At 39.7% G+C, this 26,707-nt stretch overlaps 1 protein-coding gene across 1 annotated transcript in view; it reads left to right on the forward strand.

Annotated features, from left to right (window-relative positions):
* LOC134802714 (talin-1) overlaps positions 1 to 26,707 on the forward strand; it is a 147,918-nt gene that overhangs the window by 56,126 nt on the left and 65,085 nt on the right. The window contains exons 3-21 of the mRNA XM_063775359.1: positions 2,609 to 2,719; positions 3,049 to 3,188; positions 3,954 to 4,108; positions 4,487 to 4,642; positions 4,927 to 5,030; positions 5,699 to 5,840; positions 8,278 to 8,469; positions 9,541 to 9,619; positions 10,174 to 10,342; positions 10,692 to 10,864; positions 12,250 to 12,411; positions 12,486 to 12,577; positions 13,179 to 13,267; positions 14,559 to 14,678; positions 15,029 to 15,167; positions 15,991 to 16,071; positions 17,154 to 17,278; positions 17,739 to 17,840; positions 25,916 to 26,086. Of these exons, the coding sequence (XP_063631429.1) occupies positions 3,973 to 4,108; positions 4,487 to 4,642; positions 4,927 to 5,030; positions 5,699 to 5,840; positions 8,278 to 8,469; positions 9,541 to 9,619; positions 10,174 to 10,342; positions 10,692 to 10,864; positions 12,250 to 12,411; positions 12,486 to 12,577; positions 13,179 to 13,267; positions 14,559 to 14,678; positions 15,029 to 15,167; positions 15,991 to 16,071; positions 17,154 to 17,278; positions 17,739 to 17,840; positions 25,916 to 26,086 (2,232 nt within the window). The 5' untranslated portion in view covers positions 2,609 to 2,719; positions 3,049 to 3,188; positions 3,954 to 3,972. The remainder of the gene's footprint in view (positions 1 to 2,608; positions 2,720 to 3,048; positions 3,189 to 3,953; positions 4,109 to 4,486; positions 4,643 to 4,926; positions 5,031 to 5,698; positions 5,841 to 8,277; positions 8,470 to 9,540; positions 9,620 to 10,173; positions 10,343 to 10,691; positions 10,865 to 12,249; positions 12,412 to 12,485; positions 12,578 to 13,178; positions 13,268 to 14,558; positions 14,679 to 15,028; positions 15,168 to 15,990; positions 16,072 to 17,153; positions 17,279 to 17,738; positions 17,841 to 25,915; positions 26,087 to 26,707) is intronic.

A 26,707-nucleotide genomic window follows, 5' to 3' on the forward strand; every position in this document is an offset into this window, starting at 1 on the left:
GTTGTCATTGCCAAGTTGGTGCAGACGAAGCGTCTTATTTTGATCATGTCTTATTTTGGCATGCGAAGTGGATTAAGTCATACACAAATGACGGATATAATTATGATGTCATCGAGGTACTGAGATATATTTATGCGAAAAGTACTACAAATAGCGATGTGACCTAATATACGATGCAACAAGTCGAAAAATAAGTGATGTGATTTTGACATTGGAAATGTCTTTTCGTTCGCTCCAGTATACGGTCCGATTTCACGAAAAAGTGCGATCCCCTTATATCTCGGAAAGTTGTGAAGATATGATATTAAAAAATAGGCTCAAAAGACGCATAATCACGAGAGCTGTAAGGTGCAAAAATAATTATTCGAGAAAGTCAAAAACAAAAAAAGTTATGGTCGAAATAGTGAAAATAAAATTCAATTTTTTCCGAATTTTTGATTTTGGTGCTCGATAATTTGGAAACGAAGAATGATATCAAAAATTTGAGAAAAACGGCTCTGGACAATTTAGTCAGCTACAATTTGAGCCTAAAACAAAGACGATCGGGTTAAGGGTTTGCCCTGTAGCCTAACCTTAAAATAGTCAAAAAGTCAGAACGACATTTTTCACAGGACATTTATGACTTCATGTTTCGCAGAGTTCGTTATCGGTGTTTGTTGTGAATTATCGGGATTATGACGGCAGAATAACACTTGCACTGCGTGGGCTTTTAAAATCGCTGCAGATTTTTCTTGGTCTAACTCTATCTATCCTGTTTGAGACGGGCGTAGATAACGCACTATTCGACAATACATTCGGCATTCTTGTGGTGGTGGAAATAGAAATAGAGGCAGAGGTAGAGGGAGAGGGAGAGGGAGAGGGAGAGGGAGAGGGAGAAATTTCATATCTTGCAGCAAATGGGCCGCTGCCGATCACCACTTCTCGAGTTGACTACGGATTTGCCGTGTAATAATTTTCTTGTACTTTGAACATTAATATATCCTGCTTATTAATCGAAAAATGAAATATGTACCTATACTTATGCGCCACGGCGACAATTATTCAAACTTGGATACGCGTGTGGAAACTTTGCAATTTGTTTGTTCACATGCGTTATGTCCCGGATACTTGTGTTAGTCTAAGAATAAAATAATTATCATTCAACGTTGTAGTTTTATTTTGTAACTTTTTCCTTATCCAGACTTTCTCGTCGCTCAGCGACAATATTTTTTCGAATTCCGTAGATTCATTTCCAATGTGCTCGATAGTCGTGTGAGGCACGAAATCTGTGAATTTTTTGGATAATCACTCTGGGTCTTTTACCGGGTCGTATGCCGAATATCATTGTTGTCATGCGGCGAACGACTCAGTGTGATTGCATCATTAAGATGAAACAAGTATTCTGTGTCTAATAATTTCGGCTAATAGTATAATTTGGTCTGGTGCGCTGGTGGCCTAGCGGTAAGAGCGTGCGACTTTCTATCCGGAGGTCGCGGGTTCAAATCCCGGCTCTCACCAATCATTACCGGACTAATCCCAACATGGCCTGGTCTCCCCTCTGGGTTGGAAGGTCAGATGGCAGTCGCTTTCATAAAAACTAGTGTCTACCCAAATTCTCGGGATTAATTGCCAAGCGGACACCAGGCTCCTAGGAGCCGTGGCAAAATGCCGGGATAACGCAAGGAAGATGATGACTTTAACTTAGTCAGTTTCTCATCGCACCTAAGCATCAGTGACTTATCCATACATCGGATTCTAGGGGGCAAATTGTATGACGGATAGGGATCCCGTCATACAATTTGCGCCCTAGAATCCGATGTATGCTTATAACTCTGCTACCTTTGGCCTGAGAGGCAAAATAGTTTAATCGCTATCCCCAGGCCCCATGCCTTAATTGCAGTACATACAACATGAGCCCAATAATAACCTTAATTGTTTCCGTGCCTGCGCGTTGCGTAACGGCAGATGGCTGGCTGGCCTGGTTTTGAAACCGTATGAGGTTTATAACTTGGGCTGTGTATATGGGTCAGTACAACAACTAATACTTTCCGTGTAGTGTAGTTAGAAAGGGAGAAATGCGCATGTGAAAGTCCTGGTGTTGCAACTATTAGGCAGGCTGTATGACCATGGCTACAGTAAGGAAAACAAATCTTGAAGAATAAATAAATCCTGTTAGCATTTTCCCGCTGTACTTATTGCTTGTTACGTAAACCTTACGGTCGCAGTTTACTAGCCTCTTTGATAACTATAGGTACTGAAAAGAGCTTAGGTGCTATCAAGGATGACTCACGCTAGACCGGGCCGGGCCCGGTCTAGCGGACGTGGTGCTTTCCATAAAAAACGAAGCGCCGGAAGCTCCGGCCAGGCCCCGGCTCGGTCTAGTGTGAGTCATCCTCAACTTCAAGGTCCGAAAAAGTCGATAGGTTGATATGTTGGTATAAAGGTCGATATGGTTGGTATTCAGAATGGTTTTCGTTGACAATTTTGTAGAAGGACGCTGCAGTAACAGGCGGACTGTTTATTTCTTATCACGCAACTTTGACATAAGATTAACTTGAGCTTTAATTTAAAAATAGTTTTATATTGTTATAGGGTGCATAAAATTAACGTTAGTTATCTATTGTTACAGATTGATTCAAACCCGGACCCAGCACCGCAAGCATCGCCGCGCGCGTGACGCAGCCTGCGCGAGCGCATCGAGCACGCGCTTCAAGACAACTGGAGACGGTTGACTCATCCAGTAAGTACCTATCCATATCCAACTATTCAGTCCATTTGCATCCATATTAAGATGGCACACCTGGAGATATTCCTATTCCACTGCTAAACTTGTAGACTATAGATGGCGGTGGATCGCCAACTGGTTCTGATGACATCCGAAACAGACCCGACTGGAGCTAGCATTTTGCCGCCGTCCTTGTCGCTGGTCTACTAGTTACAGAGGCCAACATATGAGACTGCTTTGGAACATATTATTCCTCTTTTTTACCAAGCATTGGCTGCCAACTACATAGATTGAAGATATCTTCGACAAGTTATGATTGGTTCTAATGCCAATTTGGTCCACAGAACGGGCAACCTCGTGAGCGTCTCCGCTCGTTCAGCCAACCGAGAAGACGACGGCCCAGCGCGCGCTCTCTAGACCTAGAGCCCACCAGCAGAGAATCCAGCCCCGAACGAGACCCTGGACGTACTGCTACTATAAGCAGGTTTGTGATTAAGCTTATAATAAATTTAAAAGTGGAAAAATTACTGTCTTGGTTGAGAATTGAACTCACGGCTTCTGGATCATCGATGGATCGATGGATGGATGCATTGATGGATGGATAGCATCGTTCGCAGACGTTTCTGCTTGTTAAAAGTTAAATCAGGTTTGTGATGTTGTGTTGTCTGTAAAACGTACTTTGTTAGCGACCGATAGTTTGCCAACCGAGAAGGTGGTGTAGCACTTGTTCCCTATACCTTCAGTGCTATAGTAGAGACCACGGCCCAAAAGATTGCACCGGACGAACTACTACATAGTGGACACCTTTGTACCTGCAACTTTACCTATCAGACATTTGTGAATGCATTTAACTCTCAATCAACAAAGCCTATAGGCGGAAGACTACTGATGTTCATTCAGACATTGTTAGCTTAGCACGAACATTTGATTAATTAAACTTACACAACCGGTGAAAAAACCCCAGAATGTGAGATTCCAGAGCTGACACCAACATTTTCAACAAAATTTGAAAGAGCCAGCGAAGTGTAACGTTTACTATTTATTGATAAGTGGCCAAATAATCATCTAAAGCAGTAGTCTCCAATCTTTTTGATCCAAGGGCCAGGCCCAGGCCAGGCATTTCGAATTCTGGACTGTTATATTGGCGACCCTAGTTTGGAGATCTCTGGTCTAAATAATATAAATAAAATAATAATAGTTAAATATATTAGTCAAAAATTGCAACTAAACATCATCTCTATCTTTTCAGAGCCTACTCCTTAACCAAGATGGCGACGCTCTCACTGAAGATATCGCTCGAAGGCGGCAAGGTGGTCAAGACCATACAGTTCGACCCGTCCACCACCATCTACGATGCCTGCCGCATCATCAGAGAGAAGATCCTGGAAGCCAGCTCCAGTGACCGTGAGTACTGCTTGGACTGTTAACATCTAGACATGTTTTACACTTGATAGAAATTGATTAGCAGAATGGAGCCGACCGCACGTGACGAGATCCGACGGCATCCGACAGTAGACGATAGCGCCCGAACGGAGCTGAGCTGATAACGAATAACTGGTGCCAAACTGCGTTTTAATGTATCCTCTGGGTCTGACATTTTATACTACTGATATACACCACAAATAAGTGTAACACCGTTTTTGGAAAATACCAACTCGTTTTTATATACTAGATTACCCCACAATAACAGTCCGTATTGAAGAACAGACAGTGTATAACCATGATATGCATTTGTTTCAAGTTTAAAGTTTTCTTTTCGATGATCCTGTCTCTCTCCCACAGCGAAAGAATACGGGCTGTTCCTCGCGTCAGAAGAGGACCACAAGAAGGGAATCTGGCTCGAAGCGTCACGCAGCCTTGACTACTATATGCTGCGCAATGGAGACATCCTCGAATATTGCAGGAAGACCAGAAACCTGCGTGTACGCATGTTGGATGGTAAGCAAAGTTTGAACAGAAGACCTCTGTGTTTTAACTATCTCATCTGAATTCATCACGTTATCTAAATTCCAAAAAAATAAAATGTGATCTCGGAGACCGGAAGTGACAAATAGAAATCTGTAATATGACAAAAAACTTCATTGAGTTTGGGGAACAAAGTTCTTAGGAACAGAACTTCCTTAATTTCAGTATGCACTATGAAAACAGTTAATTGTTCATACATTACCCATTCTCTTTGCTTTTGAGTGTATATCGTTTTTAATAACCCCATTTTTTCCCAGGTTCCGTGAAGACGCTCCTGGTGGACGACAGCCAGATCGTCGCCAACCTAATGGTGGTAATTTGCACCAAGATTGGCATCACCAACTACGACGAATATGGCCTGGTGAGAATTGAAATTTGCAAAATTTGCCACAGAAATTCAAACCTACAAAGTAGGAAATAGAATTGATTTTGCGTTGTTCAAAAACTGAACGAAACAAAGCAAAAGCAACTCTGTTCCAATCGAATATGATTTAAATTTCATTGAACTGAAGTACTATAGGTAGGACCTTGGGCCTTAGGAGGCTAATACAGATGTAGTGCGTAATTGTTTTCCATTGTATTTTCTCGGAAACATTCGTATTTGTCATGCTACTTCAGTACCTGTACTTTTTGTACTTAAACTTGAAATAGCAATACGTTTACGTTACGTTTTGTACGTTTCCGTGAAAATACGAAGGAAAACAATTATGCACTACATCTGTAGGTACCTAGGTACTAGTGGCTCTGTGAGGCTCCGCCATTCTGAAAAATAAAAAAAAAATGACATTTTTTTTATTTACTTATCGAACCTGCTTACAAAATTTTCACGAGATTCGGTCGAGAATTGCGACTTGTAGAGAACATTCCGGACATACGAAAGCATTTTGTTTGCCCAAGCTGAAATGGAGACCCTCGCTAACGCTCAGTCAATGAAAATTTGGATAATATTGTATTGTAGTTTTCTTTAAACAGTTCACCGACTGTCATTAAATGTTCATACAAAATTTTTGACGCTCTCTTTATATCTAGGTCCGCGAAGAGCTGAAAGAGGAACCTGATCCCTGCGAGAAGCCCAACTTCGGGACCCTGACCTTGAAGAGGAAACACCAGGACAAGGAGCGGGACGCCAAGATGGACCAGCTCAGGAAGAAGCTCAGGACTGATGATGAAGGTACATACACAGTTTAACTTAACTCAGGAGCCTGACCCATGCGAGACAACTTCGGGACCCTGACCTTGAAGAGGAAACACCAGGACAAGGAGCGGGACGTCAAGATGGACCAGCTCAGGAAGAAGCTCAGGACTGATGATGAAGGTACATACACAATTTAACTTTTAACTTAGGTCCTGACCCGACGAGACAACTTCGGGACGCTGACCTTGAAGAGGAAACACCAGGACAAGGAGCGGGACGCCAAGATGACGCCAAGATGGACCAGCTCAGGAAGAAGCTCAGGACTGATGATGAAGGTACATACACAATTTAACTTTTAACTTAGGTCCTGACCCGACGAGACAACTTCGGGACGCTGACCTTGAAGAGGAAACACCAGGACAAGGAGCGGGACGCCAAGATGGACCAGCTCAGGAAGAAGCTCAGGACTGATGATGAAGGTACATACACAATTTAACTTTTAACTTAGGTCCTGACCCGACGAGACAACTTCGGGACGCTGACCTTGAAGAGGAAACACCAGGACAAGGAGCGGGACGCCAAGATGGACCAGCTCAGGAAGAAGCTCAGGACTGATGATGAAGGTACATACACAATTTAACTTTTAACTTAGGTCCTGACCCGACGAGACAACTTCGGGACGCTGACCTTGAAGAGGAAACACCAGGACAAGGAGCGGGGCGCCAAGATGGACCAGCTCAGGAAGAAGCTCAGGACTGATGATGAAGGTACATTAAACCAATTTATTCATATTTTTGTAAATATATTTTTTTATTACAAAACTTCCGTGAGACACAGACATATTAAATATATGTTTCTCAAAAATGGACGGCAAAGTCGACTTTGCCGTTTAAAAAATAGGTTGCGAAGCGCGTAGTTTATGGTCAGTCAAAAATTAAAAAGTTAAAAACATTGCAGTCTCGATTTTGGGACTGCAATGTTGCATACAAATTCCATTATTTGTCGAGTTCCAAACTTTTTAAAAGTTGAAATGGCCATATCAAATGAAGGCACAGGCCCATTAAACAGCCAAACAGATGATTAGTACCGCGACTATTTAGCTGTCTCAAATAGGTTGGCGTATTTTCGGCAGAAAAATACACTTCTATTTTTTTATTAAAAAAATAAAAAGGCGGCATAGCTAATTTTTTCAATTGTTTCTACTTTTTTCTGTGAAAATATATACTTAAGAAAGTTGCTTTTGTAAAATATTTCTATGATATTTATATTTCTTGCACCATTTTTGAGAAAAGCACTATATATGACTCGGCTGGAAGGCTACTTGCTGGCTTCGGATTCAATTAAACGGACTCCCAAGGTCGTCCGTTTAAAACGAATCCTCAGTCTGCAAGTAGCTACTTCCGAGCCTCGACAATAATGTACTAAATAAGAACGGGTCACTCACGCCGTGCTACATTGGTCATCACACTGCGAGCTGGAAGCGAGCGCGCAATAAGAAAGCCGATGTCTGTAATAAGCAAAGCACATGTGTTTCATTCGACGATTTTCAACACACTTGCAAGGAATAAACAAAACTTTGCACAATGTACTATATGTATTTAACTTTGTAATTGTTATTTTCAAATCATTTACTACCAAAATTGCTGTACATTTAGAAAACAGCAATTTTGGTATATGGAGGTGAAATATGGATGAATTGAAGAATTTGCCTTGGGATAAATTCGAGCTTTTTTTTGGCAATGACTGACGATGCATAGTTAGTCCAGCATATTTCGCTGGCTGTTCAAAGAGGCAACGCCAGCAGCGTGCTAGGCACATTTACCCGGGTACCTATCGACCCTAGTCTGTAAATTTGTAAATTCCTATAATACATAGGCTACGGTGACTGCTTACCATCAGGCGGGCGGTATGCTTGTTTGCCACCGATGTGGTATAAAAAAAAAATATTTTTATATTTGTTATATAATAATAAATAATAATAATAAATATTATAGGACATTTTTACGCAAATTGACTAAGCCCCACGGTAAGCTCAAGAAAGCTTGTGTTGTGGGTACTCAGACAACGATATATATAATATATAAATACTTAAATACATAGAAAACAACCATGACTCAGGAACAAATATCTGCATCATCATACAAATAAATGCCCTTACCAGGATTCGAACCCGGGACCATCGGCTTCATAGGCAGGGTCACTACCCACTAGGCCAGACCGGTCGTCAAAAACCTAAACCTAAACGTAAAACGTATATAAATAAATGTATTGATTATAACTGACGATACTTACTCGATTTTGTAGGAACTGTATAGAAATGTACATAGCCCACAAACTAAAACCTACAAGGCCTACAACCTGGTTTAAAAAAAAAGAATTAAAACTTTTTGTCACACTCACTTTTGGTAGTTCTAGTCGCCCTAGGCAGCCTTTAATTTAGAAAAAAATTAACAAATTTTGTTCGTCTGTACAGTGAACTGGGTAGAACCAGCCAAGACCCTCCGCGAGCAAGGCATCGACGTCACCGAGACCCTGCTCCTGCGACGCAAGCTGTTCTTCTCCGACAGAAACGTGGACTCTAGAGACCCCGTCCAACTGAACCTTCTGTATGTCCAAGCGAGAGACGCTATTTTGGATGGGACTCACCCCATCACTCAAGATAAAGGTAAGTGTCATGTGTACTGCATCTGTCCTTTTAAAGGGCCATTGGGAGTTAGGAGGCTGCTTTTAGGCTTCGATATCACCACAACCCTGGTCCTGCGACGCAAGCTCTTCTTCTCCGACAGAAACGTGGACTCTAGAGACCCCGTCCAGTTGAATCTCCTGTACGTTCAAGCCAGAGACGTTATTTTGGTTGGGACTCATCCTATTACTCAAGATAAAGGTAAGGAAATGGGGTTAAAAAAAACCGGGCAAGTGCGAGTCGGACTCGCGCACGAAGGGTTCCGTACCATAATGCAAAAAAAAAAACAAAAAAAAAAGCAAAAAAAAACGGTCACCCATCCAAGTAATGACCACTCCCGACGTTGCTTAACTTTGGTCAAAAATCACGTTTGTTGTATGGGAGCCCCATTTAAATCTTTATTTTATTCTGTTTTTAGTATTTGTTGTTATAGCGGCAACAGAAATACATCATCTGTGAAAATTGCAACTGTCTAGCTATCACGGTTCGTGAGATACAGCCTGGTGACAGACGGACGGACGGACGGACGGACGGACGGACAGCGAAGTCTTAGTAATAGGGTCCCGTTTTACCCTTTGGGTACGGAACCCTAACAAGCTGATTATAAATGATTCCAACGTCTTGGACAATATAAAAGTCAGTAGTCTGTAGTTTACGTTTCGTTGAATCCTATGGCACATCTAAAGAAGTGATTATTTTTCAACGATGGTATCAAAACCTAGTTTGACCTATTAACACAGAAAATATTTTTTTAGGATCTTTAATGCGGGCTTTGTACAGAAATCGCAAGCTTATGTTAAAAAAAAGAGTACGTAAATACAGATGTAGTGCATAGTTGTTTTTCATCGTATTTTCTCGGAAACTTTCGTATATGTCATGCTCCTTCAGTCAACCTCAGTACTTTTTGTGCAGAGACTGACTGAAATAGCAAGACACGTTCGTACGTTTCCGTGAAAATACGATGGAAAATAATTATGCACTACTCCTGTAAAATAGATACATATAGGCCACAAAGATTAAATTGAAAGATTAACGAAATATATTTGTTAACAGCGTGCGAGTTCGCCGGCATACAGTGTCAGATCCAGTTTGGTGACCACAAGGAGGACAAACATACCACGGGATTCTTAGAGTAAGTGTTTATTTAATACACTTTCAACACATTTATTTGTGATGAGTTTCGTTTTAAATGAGTTGGAAGGGGCAGACACTAATAGGTATATGCCGTTCGCGTATCTAAGCGAAAATTATTCTAGAATACTTCTATATCTATATAGTATATATAATTACACAAACGGGTCTACCGCGATATGATTTCATTATTTTTACCTTAAATGCCGACGTTTCAGCTGAGTTGCATCACCTGTGGCCACAGAATTCGTGTAATTAAATATGCGTACAAAACGAGAGAATTTAAAGTGTTATACCTGTGTATCTTTTTAATTTGACATCCTCCGATTTTTGGAATATAATTATTAGCTTGTAAAATGTCATCTTTGGAAGAAAAAAAAAATTCAAATACTAAATTTGTTCTGTACATTTTAGGTGATGGATTTTTCTGTTTTGCACATTTTATCATGGATTTTTCGTCTCGTAATCCTACCATATACTATACCCCTCCACTTTATAACCTACAATAGCAAAATTGTAAATCAATGTGTCATTTCTATTGATCTTTGTCCACAGTCTGAAGGAATTCCTCCCCGGCTCCTACGTGAAAGTGAAAGGCGTCGAAAAGAAAGTGTTCAAAGAGCACAAACGCCACGCCGGTCTGTCCGAGTTGGAGGCCAAAGTTCTGTACACCAAGAACGCCAGGGACCTGCCTACTTACGGCGTCGCGTTCTTCCTTGTCAAGGTGCGTTCTTAGAAGATTTTATATGGAGGCTACTTATCATCACACATTTGGGGTGGATTAGGTGCTTTAGGATAACAAAAAGATCCTGCTTATAAGTCAAATGCCTAATGCCCAAACAGCCTAGACGTTGTCTAAGCAACGACCAAAATTTAGTGGTGTCCTGTACAGTCGACATCAGACGACGCAGCGGCCAAGGCGCTCACAAATATCTGAACACGCCACTATTTTCGAGGCTAGAGTACGTGTTCATATATTTTGAGCACCTCGGCAGCTCCGACATATCTGATGGCGACTGTATTTCATGCACTAAATGTTGTTATTGGGATTAAACCGTTCCACCACCTTACAGGAGAAAATGAAGGGCAAGAACAAGCTGGTCCCCCGTCTCCTGGGCGTGACCAAGGACTCCGTGCTCCGTCTGGACGAGAAGACCAAGGAGATCCTGCAGACCTGGCCTCTGACTACCGTGCGACGCTGGTGTGCCAGTCCCAACACCTTCACCCTGGACTTCGGCGACTACAGGTTGGTATCTGCTGGTCTCCGTCTCCTGGGCGTCACCAAGGACTCCGTGCTCCGTCTGGACGAGAAGACCAAGGAGATCCTGCAGACCTGGCCTTTGACTACCGTGCGACGCTGGTGCGCCAGCCCCAACACCTTCACCCTCGACTTCGGCGACTACAGGTTGGTATCTGCTGGTCTCCGTCTCCTGGGCGTCACCAAGGACTCCGTGCTCCGTCTAGACGAGAAGACCAAGGAGATCCTGTAGACCTGGCCTTTGACTACCGTGCGACGCTGGTGCGCCAGCCCCAACACCTTCACCCTGGACTTCGGCGACTACAGGTTGGTATCTGCTGGGCTCCGTCTCCTGGGCGTCACCAAGGACTCCGTGCTCCATCTCCTGGGCGTCACCAAGGACTCCGTACTCCGTCTCGACGAGAAGACCAAGGAGATCCTGCAGACCTGGCCTTTGACTACCGTGCGACGCTGGTGCGCCAGCCCCAACACCTTCACCCTGGACTTCGGTGACTACAGGTTGGTATCTGCTGGTCTCCGTCTCCTGGGTCACCGGGAGGATCAAGGAAATCCTGCAGACCTGACGCCTAACATTTGGAACTACATAACATTTGAAGGCTACGGATGAATAACGATAACGTTTGAAAATAAACCTTGTCTATGGTAGCAGCAAAGATTTACCCCAGAACATAATGGACGGATGGATGGATGGATAAACACATAATATTTTGGAATTAATTAAAGTAAACCAAGATCTGAAGATTTTCAGTTTAACCTGTCAGATAGTCAGCACACCTTTTGACGCCTTTCGAATAGGTAGTAATCTTTTTTTTAGCATTAAGGCGAGATCGCCTGTTGTGTAATTTCTACTTGTATGTTACTAATCTTGTTTATTTTGTGCCATTTTTATTAAAGGGTTAAGACGGGACCCTATTACTAAGACTCCGTTGTCCGTCCGTCTGTCTGTCTGTCACCAGGCTGTATCTCACGAACCGTGATAGCTAGACAGTTGAAATTTTCACAGGTGATGTATTTCTGTTGCCGCTATAACAACAAATACTAAACAACCGGACAACTGCGAGTCGGACTCGCCCACCGAGGGTTCCGTACTTTTTAGTATTTGTTGTTATAGCGGCAACAGAAATACATCATCTGTGAAAATTTCAACTGTCTAGCTATCACAGTTCGTGAGATACAGCCTGGTTACAGACGGACGGACGGACGGACAGCGGAGTCTTAGTAATAGGGTCCCGTTTTACCCTTTGGGTACGGAACCCTAAAAAATACGGAACCCTCGCTGGGCGAGTCCGACTCGCACTTGTTTTTATGAAGTGTACAATAAAGAGTGTTGTTTTGTGTTTTCCATAAGATTACCATGTCCCATTTGCCCCCAGCGACCAATACTACTCCGTCCAGACGACGGAGGCGGAGCAGATCCTGCAGGTGATCGCGGGCTACATCGACATCATCGTGCGCAAGCGCCGCGCGCGCGACCACCTAGGGATCGAGGGCGATGAGGGCTCCGCCATGCTTGAAGACTCCGTGTCGCCTTCCAAGTAAGTACACATGTCGCTATTCCAGAGAAAATGTTTTGTCTAAATGTATACAAATATTTATGTATTGTCTCCAGGGCTAACATCATTCAGCACGATACATTTAAGTCGGGCAAAGTGAACACCGAGTCGGTGGCCAAGCCGGCTGTCATGAGGCCCGGAGCTGAAGGTATTGCTTTCAACATATTTGGACCGTTTTATTTGTTTATTTTAAACTCTATAGCATAAGTAATAAAGTACAAAAAGTGATTGTATCGAGATATTTTGCCAGACAATCACTAGGCCAAATAAAATCAGTGAAAAACATTTTTGATTCAAACCGTTTTGGTTACTTTCAACCAAAATAATTTATTTTCGATTTTCAATATGCTGGTATAGTTATAACAATGAAATTTATCAAGTATTCCCGTTTTCCTCACAATGGATTAATAAATATAGAGACAATTAAAGTGACGTTTTACGGGTAAATGTACCCTATGGCGGTAGGCGCTTACGCTGTTATACGCGACGTAAGCGCCAACCGCCATAAGGTACCTTTACCTTAGGTACACAGTAGAACTTTTCAAATAAAAGGAAATTTCCAGGATACTATTTTGAATGTAGATGTAGTAATGTCTGATATTGGATTCACTACAATATCTTGTATCTGTATGTTTTTACTTTTATTTGATTTGCATTGTGCACAAACTTAAAGCTAGATTACGCACATTACATAGCCTATTATTTTTGTTTTACTTTATTTTTAATTTTTATTTATTATGCGTTCTTAGGCGCGAAGTCGTTCGCAGTGGGGCACATGACGGGCGCGCAGCAGACCACGGTGTCGGGGCAAGTCATCACGGGGCACACGCCGCCCGCTGTGGGTTTTACTTTATTTTTTTTTATTTTATAATTCTGGAGCAAAATATGCAGTTTAAATTTTTTTTGCTATAAAGTTGCTTTTGAGACGTGTTTGGGGTCGATATCACGGGCACGGTACTACCAGGTAACCAAATATATCATTATAACGTCGAAATATGTGTTTAAAAATATTAGGGAGACGTCTAACTCGATGGCGTTCCATTATTCTTGTTTAATGTTCCTACGGCAACTTTCGAAATCCTTTGTCAAAATTATTACATATTGATGGGAAACCTGACGGTCGCTATATCTTTAAAGATTGTACATTTTGCTTCAGAACCATTTTTGTTTATCTCGTATGCGTTACAGTGAGACTTAAATAGTAGAAAATAAATAAGGGCACCACTTCCTACGTAACTGTCACATTTTTGACGTAAAATGCTAAAACATGGCAACAATTTAGTATAGAATTACTTTAGTTCTATTTATTGAATATCTACTATTTTATGTCGCACTATAAATTGTCATAATCATTATTTTAACCTTCGATAACTCGAACCTTCTGTTTCCTCTCTTTTCCAAGTCTAATACACTAACTAACATTACCCTTTCTTTGTTTCACGCATTACCCTTGGACTTTAAAGTCTACGAGATAGGCTGTGTAGGTACATACTAAGCTCCTTATTTAAAGTTTACGAGATAGGCTGTGTAGGTACATACTAAGCTCCTTATTTAAAGTCTACGAGATAGGCTGTGTAGGTACATACTAAGCTCCTTATTTAAAGTCTACGAGATAGGCTGTGTAGGTACATACTAAGCTCCTTATTTAAAGTCTACGAGATAGGCTGTGTAGGTACATACTAAACTCCTTACTTACTACCATTCCTTTCCATCACACCAGTCAGCCTGTGATCATCTCTCAACAACTAAAAGGCTATTTAGTGGGCAACTTTTGAACTTGAACCACATTTCATATAATGATTAATTAATCTTTCGGGTCTCTATTGTTTCCCAAATAGTTTTAAGTCATAATGTGTTGTTTGTCCCAATTTTCGTTAGTCATAATTGGTTTTTCTCAGAAACGCGTAACTTTTCAGAATTGCCATAAAACAAACCTAACCTAACCTATCTATAGAATAACTTTACGAAAGTCCTGAAAAGTTAACGGTTTCGGTTTTTATGACTAACGATAATATGACAAACAATACATTATGACTTAAAACTTTATGGGAAACAAAGGGACCCCTAATTTTTCCTGTATGTGATATGTGTAATGCCAGTGCTTTAGATGTATATTTTCCCATTCGCAGGCCTCGCAAGTACAGCAAACTCGCGTTACTTCAATAATGAGCGAACCGCAGAGGGCGCTACTGTCCACCATCACCACCGGACGAGAGCTCATCAAGCATACTGAGGAGCGACTCAGCAGGGTATGTATAGGGGTTATTACATCTATCCTTACACCAGTTACTTTTTAGGAGTCGCGTTTTCAGTTTCACGGAGTGCTAGAACCATTTACTTACATATATATTACTTCGTCAAGTGGCTGACACATACGGATAGGTAGACTATCATGACGAAATTATAAGGGTTCTGAGGGCCTATCGCGTAAAACGAAAATCGAAATATCGCAGCTGCTCTTACATTTTCGAGAGATAGAGAGCTGTGTAAAGAAAATTCGATTTTTGGTTTTCGCGATTTTGGTTATGAAGCTCTGAAGTATATAAATGTTTGACAATGTATTAAATGTACAATTTTGTAAATCTTGTTTTTTGTTCAGGCAACCCTGCCATCTCTCGGCCAAGATGCAGCCTCGGTCAAATGGAAGCAAGTAACCATGGACACCAGCAAGCAAGTTGTGACGTCACAGATCGCAGCTATGAACGCCGCCACCGCACAAGTCGTCACACTCACGTCAGGTAAATGATGTTGTCATGGCGACCCTGCCGACCCTCGGTCAAGATGCCGCCTCAGTCAAATGGAAGCAAGTAACCATGGACAACAGCAAGCAAGTTGTGACGTCACAGATCGCAGCTATGAATGCTGCCACCGCACAAGTCGTCACACTCACGTCAGGTAAGTTATGTTGTCATGGCGACCCCGCCATCTCTAGGCCAAGATGCCGCCTCAGTCAAATGGAAGCAAGTAACTATGGATACCAGCAAGCAAGTTGTGACGTCACAGATCGCAGCCATGAACGCCGCCACCGCACAAGTCGTCACACTCACGTCAGGTAAATGATGTTGTCATGGCGACCCTGCCGACCCTCGGTCAAGATGCCGCCTCAGTCAAATGGAAGCAAGTAACCATGGACAACAGCAAGCAAGTTGTGACGTCACAGATCGCAGCCATGAACGCCACCTCCGCACAAGTCGTCACACTCACGTCAGGTAACCGTAGCAAACCAATTTTGTCAGTAACAGCAGGGGTAGGAAACTAGAGCGTTCGGGTTTTCTCGGCTCCGTTCGGCTCAACCTTGCTCCGAGCAATTATTAGGGTTGGCAAAACTTTACGTCCCTTTGCGTGTACAACCACAGATAAGATAATTACTTGAGTTTTGACAACCCTAAATAACCGAAAGGGATGGAGCCATACATTAGAAACGGACAGCATGATTCGTCCCTGAACCGCTGTCAAACTTTGGTTTTGTAGGAAGTTTCTTTTCTCTAAGGTACTCTATTACTAATTCTGCGGTAATAGTATAAAAAAGCAGCCCTCTCTAAAATATGTATTTTATTGCAGGTTCGACGGAGGAAGTGGACCACACCGCGGTGGGAGCGGCCATCACCACTATCACCAGCAACCTGCCCGAGATGACCAAGGGTAAGCAACTAGTTTTAATAGGTACTGCTTATAGGGTATTTGACTACTAGTCAAATCGGTTTCTTTTTTCGAACTGACAAACGATTTTGCTAGTATGGAATTTATATGAAACACTAGCACGTGACGTCACAATCAAATTGTGTCTAAACACAACTTGGGCCCATTTCTCGAACGGTATTAGTCTAATATTATTAGTGTGTTGTAATGGTAACCCATACGATTTGACAGTTCGTGGACTAATAATATTAGTCTAATATCGTTCGAGAAATGGGCCCCAGCTGTCCACGTTTCTTTATTAATCTTCTGGTACTTTATTTCATGCATGGTGTAAAATAATTTATTTGAAATACAGTCAAATACGCTATTGTAGTAGGCATAAATCTATAGTACAGGTGTAAAATCAGGACGGAGTAGAGTGCATAGAGAGCGATATATTGCAGCTGTCAAATCACTGTCTGCCATACGTTCTCCTGGGTCACTCTTAAAAACCTAGTTGTACGGTATTTAAATTGACTAAATAATTAACCACATAGTAATCCATTACAAGAAATTGTTGGTTAAATAAACCTTAATTTTTTAAATTCTGTAAATTTTATTTTGCTAATCTTTCTTCTTTGTCCAACCCATGTTCCCAGTTTATCTGGGGTCGGGTCTCCCTGTACATTTGCGCCAGAGAACTCTATTCTGGGTTGTCTGAGTAGTAAGGTTGTCCTGGTTCATCTCTTTCTTAATGTTATTCCACCAAGTAGCGGGTGGCCTGCCTCTTCCCCTGGCCGAATTTGGTATGTTGAGTACTTTCTTAATCACATAGTCGTCTTCGCGTCTTTGGATATGGCCATACCAACGTAAGCGACTTTCTTTCACTTTTTCTACGATAGGAGCTACTCTGAAGGAACCTCTGATATGCTTGTTGCGGACTTTATCCAGGCGTGTCACACCGCCAGCCCATCTCAACATTTTCATTTCATTCGTGTGCAGTTGTTGTTGGTGGGCTTTTTTCATAGTCCAGCATTCTGCTCCGTATGTTAAAGCTGGTCGCACTTTTTTTTTGTGATTCGATTCTAATTTGACCATTTCCACAGGCGTCCAAATGATCGCCGCTCTAATGGAGGACGACGACAACGGTGACCGTCTTCTCGACGCCACCAGAAAGCTCTGCTCCGCGTTCAGTGACCTGCTGAAGGCTGCCGAACCTGAGACCAAGGAGGTAAGGATGCTGATACATCGCTACGCACTGACTTCTTCATTTTCACTCGCTCGCCTTGAGTCCCCTGCTGAATGCTGCCGAGTCTGACTCCAAAGAGTTTTGGACTCCTCGCTACGATCAGTCTTCTTTTTAAGACTGTTGAGATTGTAAGTACCTATGTCATATCAACAAGATACTTACTTGCTTGGCTGGCGCGATGACCCAAAATGATTCTTGGCCTCCAACACAAGAGCACGCGACTTTGCTCGGTCCAGAGCGGTACAAAATAGATGTGATATTTCTTTTGTTTTCATAGGACACAGAACCTAGATTTGTTTTCGTTTATATAAACATTCGCTTTAGCAATTTTCGGATGGCAATAGCTAAAAAAAGGCGAACAATCTCAATTCAATTCTCCCATTATTTGAAATTCTCATATTTTCAGTACGCAAATATACAATATACCGTCTCTAAATTCCAGCCGCGCCAGAGCTTGCTGAACGCGGCCTCCCGCGTCGGAGAAGCTTCAACCTCGGTGCTCCACACCATCGGCGAGGACTCGGAGCTCGACAAGGAGACGCAGGTAAAGCCCTCCACCTTCTACCGCAAGTTGCACTACTGCTACGACAACTTCTACAAGGTCTTCTTCGGAGACAACAACCAGTACGGCGCCGACTTCGACTCCAAGTATAATGATGATGGTATCTACGAAGATATAGATACGGGGCATTGGAAACTTGATGTTATACAGGAGGAAAGTGATTCCGATTATTATAGGAGTCTTGATTATTGTAATGCTGTGTTTAAACCTGGTAATCCAGCTATAATAGAAGAAAATAAAAGTGAAGGTAGTGATTTTGAAGCGATTTTGAATGATTGCGAAGGTTATTTAGAAGGTAATGATTTGAAAGGAAATTTGAATGTTTTAGATGATAAAGTTGATTCTAAACGTTCTAATCTGAATGTGGTTGGTGATAATGATAGTCCTAAGTTGTATCCTAAATCTGTGTCTGATAAAATATACAATTTTAAGAAAGATTTCTCTAATCATGATTACGTTAATATCAATTTTGAGAAACCTAATAAGTCTAAGAATGATATTTTACGTGAAAGGTTCTTTATGTCAGATAATGTTGAGAAGAATAAGATTAATGAGCAGATAAATAAGCAAAATGGAACTAAAATTGAATGTCATAGCATTCGTAATGACGTCACCAAAGCTGGTCCTGATGTTAAAGTATTAGGCGCTCTTAACATGAAACTTCTAAACAACTTAGACAAATACAATAGAGTATTAACAACAACAGAAACATTCATGGAAAAAGCAGAAGCCAGCTTCACTAAAAACGAAATCAATATCAAAAGAGACGATTTCGAAACATTCGTTAAAAAGAGTGAGAAATACTACACAACAGAGATGCGAGATCGTAAAACTACAGTAGAATTAGACAGTGACAAAAAAGGCAAAACTGAAATACGCATTTTCTATAATCCTTCATTTCGGAACACAACTGCAAACTTCTTAAAAGGCTTCTGTCAGTATTGCAAAAGGAAATGTCCAAGGACTCAGCAGAAATGCTGTCCCAAATGTGTTTGCTTAGAAACTGAGCTAAAAACTATTTGGAAGGAGAATTGGTTGAATATATTGTTGTTCTTGGCGCTGGTAGCCGCGTTTTTTGCGTTGCTGGTGCAGTGTTTCGTTTCTAAAGACGTATGCGAGAAAGAGGAGGGTGAGGGCAAATGTTTTGAGATGACCAGTAAGTAAGATTGAACTTTGGGTAAGATTCATTCGAAATAATTCAAAACTTCGGGTAATTCCGAGTTGACTATGTTATGATATCTATGATATCATCAAGGTATCATTTATTATAGGTGATTCTAGGTATTACACGAATTTTTGAAGTATACTCGATGGATAGGAGTGAGCGAAATATGACAAAATGAATAAGGTTGGAAATGTAGAGGAAAGTAAAGATCTGGCTCCAATTTCACCACGGTGACAGGTGCGACAATTGTAAAACATCACTGTTGCTGACGTCACAGGCATCCATGGGCTACGGTTACCGCTTACCATCGGGCGGTCCGTATTCCTGTTTGCCACCATCATTGTATTATTAAAAAAAAACTTTATTATATCTTGCTAAGTTTATGACAATTGTCACAAGAACACTACAATTGTCACGAAATTCCGACATATAACTCATTACCTGTCAAGAATTACCTACAATTCTTCTAAATCTTGACAATTGTCAGAAACTTCGCAAAAGAAATATCTGTTTTTTTCCGATATAATAAAGTTTTTTTTAATAAAACAATGATGGTGGCAAACAAGAATACGGCCCGCCCGATGGTAAGTGGTAACCGTAGTCCATGGATGCCTGTGACGTCAGCAACAGTGATTTTACAATTGTCGCACCTGTCACCGTGGTGAAATTGGGGCCTGATGAGTGTTGTTTGGGGTGAATGGTCCATGATATTTATTAAAATCCAAACAATATCAATGCAATCATATATAAAAGGTCGGTTTATGAAGGAAATAGTGGGTAACCAATTAATATCCCTACGAATGCTTATCCGATATTTCATTTGTTGAATTTTAATTTGTGTCTAAACTTATTACAAAAAGCCATCCTGCGGTTAAGTTATACATATGAATTTATGTCTTTCTCAAAATCCGTCGATTTAAAAAAAACTAATTATGACAAAATTAAAATGTGGCAAATGTAATATCGGACTAAAATTCTATGGAAGTATGATAGCTGATCGAAAGAGTATGCATAAATATCACAACTACATTGACTGTAATTGTGGGCATTTTGTGTCCAGTTAAATAGAACTGACGAAACTGTCTTCCTATTCTATGATCTAATATTCAAGTACTTAAATATCTCGTATTAATGACGTCATTATTTCACAGTAGGAAATAATCATAGTCACCGAATCTCTTGACAATTCATTACAATTTAGAAATCACCATGTTTTTAGCTGTATTTTATATGCTTTTATTCCATATTATCTTGGGATCAGCAAATAAAAACCTTTTGTTTTGAAATGTGTTTTGTGTTTTTGTCTATCAATGTTCACATAACTACAGTTTTAAAAGTGTCATTGCATGAAAATCATTTATGATAATGAAAATTATACCTGGATGAGAGCTGTAATTGGCACGAAAAGAAATAAAAGCACTCACAATTAAATTATACTTCAAATAATATATTAAATAGGTTCCACCGGCATGGACAAGGGTTTTTATTTGCCTGATCATAGAGAAATATAGTAAGAAAATAGAGTGTTCACTCCATATACAAGTTTTGGTACCAAAACGACTATTATTTTAATATTATCAGTACCGCTACTTGATACTAGAATTGTCTAGTGTCGCGACTCACGAAACTTTTGGTACTAAAACTGATGTATGGAGTGAGCACTATGTATTTTTTTCTCTATGGCCTGATCTACCTTTACGTCTATTTCCTTTTACTTTTCACGAGCTTCGTTTTTTCAAGCTTTTTAAGAACTACTTGTAACTCATTAAAAGACAAAAGTTTAAGGGAAAAGACTGCCAAGTGACGTAGTTATAAGGTTTTATTTTTAGCATGACAAAGTAGTATAGACTGTTTGTTAAAAACATACAAAACCGTCGCACGACCGCTTTTTTTATTCAGTTAAAGCTAAATTTCAAATCCATTTTCGACCCGATTATGACATCCCAAAAGGAGGCACTGTGTTCCATCGTGGCTTCTAAACTTCTGAACTGAATATGAAAGTTGATTCGTCATAGTCGCTTGTAAATATGACATAGATTACATTTTTAACCCACCACGTTACACAAGACCTCCTAGGTCCTAAACGAAAAAACAAACAAAAGTGAGTTTACACCGTTTGAACTATGTATTTACTATTTTCGTTTATTTCTGGGTCATATCAAAATGAACTTTCAACCTTTTCTTTTGAAGGAAGTTTATTCTAAGAATTATTTGATACAATGTGGACCTTTTAAGCATGGAGCGCCACAAATTACTTATTATATTTTAAATAGGATATTCTGAAAATAGGTGCTGGTCCATAGTTTAAAAATATTCAGTATCACGGTCATGTGACGGTAAATACATAGTTTTCAAATCGACCATGTTTATTTTTGTTCATTTGAAAGACTTACGTCTTGCCATACACGAGCCATTATTTACCTGATTTTTCATTGTTATTTTATATTTTTGTTAACAATTATACAGTGCTTAACTAATCTAGTCTTACGTTACTATTTTTTGATTTTTGTTATAAATTATATTAATTTATTAAGATGGTTATTGGCATTTACAAGTATTGTTTGGTATTATTTAACAAAATTATCAGTATTGTTGTTTTTGGTGTTTATATAAAATACATCTATGAGTTGCTAAAATTCTAAATTTTAATTAATATTAAGTGTAAAAGCTACTAAAACCTAGTCATATGGTAACTAATTACTTAAAAAAAGAAGCATTTATTGGTTGGTATTGGTATAGTAACTCATTGATGTCATTTTGGTCAAAATTTTGACACACTGGTCAATATAAAAATTGCCTTACTTGTGACTTCAACTATTAAATTAACTATTGCCCAACTACTAAATTAACTTGGTTAATGTTTTACACACATTATTAAAAGAAACAATTGTAAGGCAATTTAAAATAACCATGTTTTGGTGTTTTCTTAAAATTGTACAGTGCCACAGGGCTTAATTTATTTTTTGTTTGGTTGTTCAAACGTTGTTTATTTTGTAACCGTTTTTACATTATTATTATTATTTATTTTTGTTACTCATTAAGTTTTTTTCACCTTGTGTAGTCACATTTTTGACAGTTATGTTAATATTTTACTTGTATTTTTATACTCACGACATTAACGGTATTGGTCCCGGGTTTTACTGTCAGAAACGTTTATTTTTAAACAATTTTGACCGTTTTAAAATGGGTAAGTTTTTTCAATCACAAACATTTACCAAATATTGATATTTTTCTGTGGATTTTTCTACTGACTTTTTTTTAATGAAAAAATAAAAGAAAAAGAAATAATAAGATTAATTTATCAGCAATTATGACTAACGTAAATGCCCCAGTGCTAAACACTCCCAATAGTTGCCACGGATTCGTATAATTCGTATGCGATTTGATATAAAATGTACGAAAAATCATAAAACCCATGTATGTATGTACAGTCAGAAAAACTATTAGCTTGGCACCCCTGCATACATTTTTATATGCAGGGGTGCTAAAGTAATCGTTTTGTTGACTGTACCTACGTTGTCTATTTCTCGGACTCGGGAGGTTAATTTCAAGCAACAGGTACATACATGTTTTTAGTTATCATTCTTTTACCCATTTTAAAGCGGACACATTGTGGTGATGGTTATTTTTATTATTTTTAGCAAGCATGCGCCATGTTGGATTATTTTTGTTAATACATTTGCTTGATCTGGAACCTTGGTTTTATTTTACACTAACTGTCCAAAGCACAAGTAAATGTAGTGGCAAGAATAATTCATGAATCTATAGAGAAAACGATGGTCACTAGACTTAAAAACAAATTTCACTGTTTTTTTTATATAAAAATGTGACGATGAATTATGGTTTTCTCTATAGATACTCAGACAAATTTAATTTGATGTTTAAATTACAAATCAGAGCCAAACTGATACAGTTGTACTAGTTGTAGTGCATTATTATTTTCCATCGTATTTTCACGGAAACGTACGAACGTGTCTTGCTATTTCAGTCAGTCTCTGCACAAAAAGTACTGAGGCTGACTGAAGTAGCATGACATATACGAACGTTTCCGAGAAAATACGATGGAAAACAACTACGCACTACATCCTTGAACAATGTATGAAATATCAGCCAGAAAATAGAGCTATCTGCTCGGTGACGCTGACTACTTCAATACTAACCATCCCTAAAATCAATTGTTAGAATATTTTTCTAAGATGGAGGGATGGGATACACCTATAGGCCCAGCAACCAAAAGAGAGACGAAAAATGGCGCTGATAGTTTTATATCAATAACTAGGAAATAAATCAAATTATTTTATCGAAGTAGAAACACTGCTATATAAATTATAAACTGAAATAGATGTATACGAAAGAAAAAGTGAATAAGGTACCCAGTGCCTAGGGCTGGGATCGAAGCAACATGCTCTGCATTCGTGGCAAATCAAGGCATTGGTTGTCTGCCTTGTCACAGTGACAGTTAACACATTCATTGCCACCCAGCCCAGCCAAACAAGACATCCGCGCCAGGCCACAACAATTTCGTCATATAAAGCTGTAGTACCACGATCACGACTTGATAGTCGGGAACAGATGGTCGTCCGGTCTGGGAACGAAATCATACTCGTAAAATACCCGATAGTCGGGTTTTCGGCACTGAATGTGTTAATGGGATCTTTTAGCTGCCTCTTCTCTACAGAACACAAAGAATTCAATGTTTAGTTAGTTTTATAAGAAGTACACGAACAGTAAGTATGATATAGTACTACCTACAACCGCAGCAAAATATTCTGTAAGAGTAGGTATTCCATCTGTCCAATATGTTTGTCCAATGTGCATTTGATCCAATAAATTGGATGACTTCGTCAAATTTACTAGAAACACCCACATTTGATCAAATATTAATTCAAAATGTCTACGCAAATAGTATAAAAACTTGTGCCAAGATATTGGATAAGTGTAATGGGCCTCCATCAAATAAATTTGTTCAAATATTAAATATAGAAATTGGACAAATAGAATACGATCCTTAGCGAAGTTAACCAAAAGATTCAAAAAATAAAGATAAGTATATAAAAAAACAACGGGTTGCACTCCGGGAGTGCCGACAGAAGTGAAAACTCAATAACTAGTCCAAAATGTTTGCAGCACTATGTATAATTGACCCATCCTCCTTTCTATTGAAAAACTTTAGTTCCGAAATTGCTGGCCAGTGAATTTAAATTTGTAGCGTTAATTGTTTAAAATTCGAATAGAAATTGTAAAGTTACCTTGCAGACCTCGCATCTAAATATATTTGGTCATGATATTTTGAGTTTTATTCACCAGTACTAGAGTTCACTTTTATTAGCGATTTCATCAAGATGAGACTTTATTGAATTATATTGGAGTGATATAAAGTTAGAATGTAACTGTGAGATCCTCGTATTTCAGCCCGTACAAGATTAGAACATTGAGCTTTATTGCTTAATATAAAAGTCCAGTTTTAAATAATTGACCTGATTATGATACGTTATGACTAAAGTTCTTTGATGAATAACATTGTCCGTCACACATGACATAAGTCACGCAAGCGCCCTGCGCCGCCTACATGAAACAGCGGGCTCAGGCATACATTTTCGCCGTGCGGTAGAAAGAGAGGAGAGACGCCTTCGCGTTACGCGTTACGCTGTCCCGAGTTTATCATTCTTTCCCCACCTCAAAAAGTGCTCAGCGCCGCTAAAGAAGTTTTCACTTCAAAAATGTAAAATGATGTCAGGTTGAAGAATACAGAACAGCGTTCCGAAACAATCCATGTAAGTTTAAGGGCCTATGACCTAAGTATGATGACAATGTAAGTGTAAGATGAGGGCCTACCGCGAAAACCAAAATTGCAAAATGCGGGGATTTTTCTCTTTTACTCCAATGAATGCGTAATTAGAGTGACAGGGAAAGACGCCCGCAATTTGCTCACTTCGATTTTCGCTGTTATAGCCCAGGTCGATTCTCGAAAGCTGGCACGAATGGAATGAATGAGACTTTCACTGTATGAATGTGTATCGGTAAACAGTCAGAGCCAGCATTTTATTGGATAATGTGATACAGACATAGATATTTCCATTCATTCCAATCGTGCCAGCTCTCGGGAATAGACCTGTACAATGACTGAATTAGTATTGCGAATTTTATTAGAGGTTTCAACTACATATTATTCAGTACTTAGTAGGAAAAACAATTCTCGAATTTTTAACATTGCCAAGTTGTAGCTTAAAATCTCAGTAATCTCTTTCGTAATTAAAAGTAAGAATAGGTACTTGATCATGTATATAAATTGTCAAAAAATATGTTAAAAATGAAGACATTTAGGATTGGAACTATTCTGCAGATAAGGTAAAAGCACCAATGATCGACGCTGCACCAATGTTCGACATGGCACTTATGTCAAAGTAATAACATAGTTTAAGTTTGAACAACGATTTTTTTTCTTTATTCAAAATTAATTCCTGTCACTTTGACCTAAAGTACTTATGTCGAACACTGGCTAAAAGTGTCGATTATTGGTGGTTTCTTATGTGTTTACTTTTCATAAAGTCATTTCTACTTAGATGTTATGGTGTTCAGAATTACGTACAGTGTACACTCGCGACGGGAGCAAAGAAAAGGAATCACTTAACTTTTGTCTATTTTTAGAAAACAGGTAGGTATTTTTCAAGTAACCTGATATTATAATGAAATTGTGATGTTTTTAATAGGTTCATATACTTATACTTACTTACTTATATTATTAGGTTCCAATTGACACTATATTATTTAGGACATTTTGTGCAAGGAAATGAAAAATTATTGACCGTAAAAACATCATGTGAAGTCATTCCGTTTCCTTTTGCGCACGACTTGCAAAAAGCCAGTTTCTGACTGAACATTTCTTCCTCAGGACATCCTCCTATCGCTCGCTAAGGCCGTGGCCAACACGACAGCGGCCTTAGTCCTGAAGGCCAAGAACGTGGCCGCTCAGTGCCGCGACGACCAGCCGCTGCAGAATAGCATCATTGCCGCCGCGACGCACTGCGCGCTCGCTACCAGCCAACTCGTCGCCTGCGCTAAAGTAAATCTTGTTAATTCTTGTTTTCATATCCCGACACTTAATGACATTTTTATTTCCCCAACAAGCTTATTTTTTAACCGACTTCAAAATTTCGAAAGACGAGGCTTTCGATTCATCTGATTTTTAAAGTATATATCCCAATTTGTCGAAGGATCTGGTAATGGATACTTGGCGAAACCAAAGAAACTATTTACATATTATTATGTATTATAACGTAACTTCTAGCCACCTCTCGGCCTATAAAAAGCTCTTCCACGATCCACGGTTAGTTTCACTAGACCATAATCTAATAAAACATGGTCTTCTCTTCACAGAGAGACACAGGCCTACGTCACAATAACATTGCCACTTTGTATAGAGCTATCGCATATTATCATATAGCGCTGTCGCATGATGACGTGGGCTCGTGTCAGTTAGGTGACCTAGAAAAGACGGGAAGAGAGTACCAGGCGGAGTATATTATTATACCATGCACTAGACTAATAGACTTTATCATTCTAGACAAAATGCATGAAATATCGGGAGCTGGAAAACCACAGTCGAAAACAATACAAAAGGTTATCACGGTCCATATCCCGGTCGATATAAGTCTAGTGAAATTTGCATTGGTCGTGGCTAGTT

Source organism: Cydia splendana, chromosome 25 (genome assembly GCF_910591565.1).
Source record: "Cydia splendana chromosome 25, ilCydSple1.2, whole genome shotgun sequence".
Lineage (NCBI taxonomy): Eukaryota > Metazoa > Arthropoda > Insecta > Lepidoptera > Tortricidae > Cydia > Cydia splendana.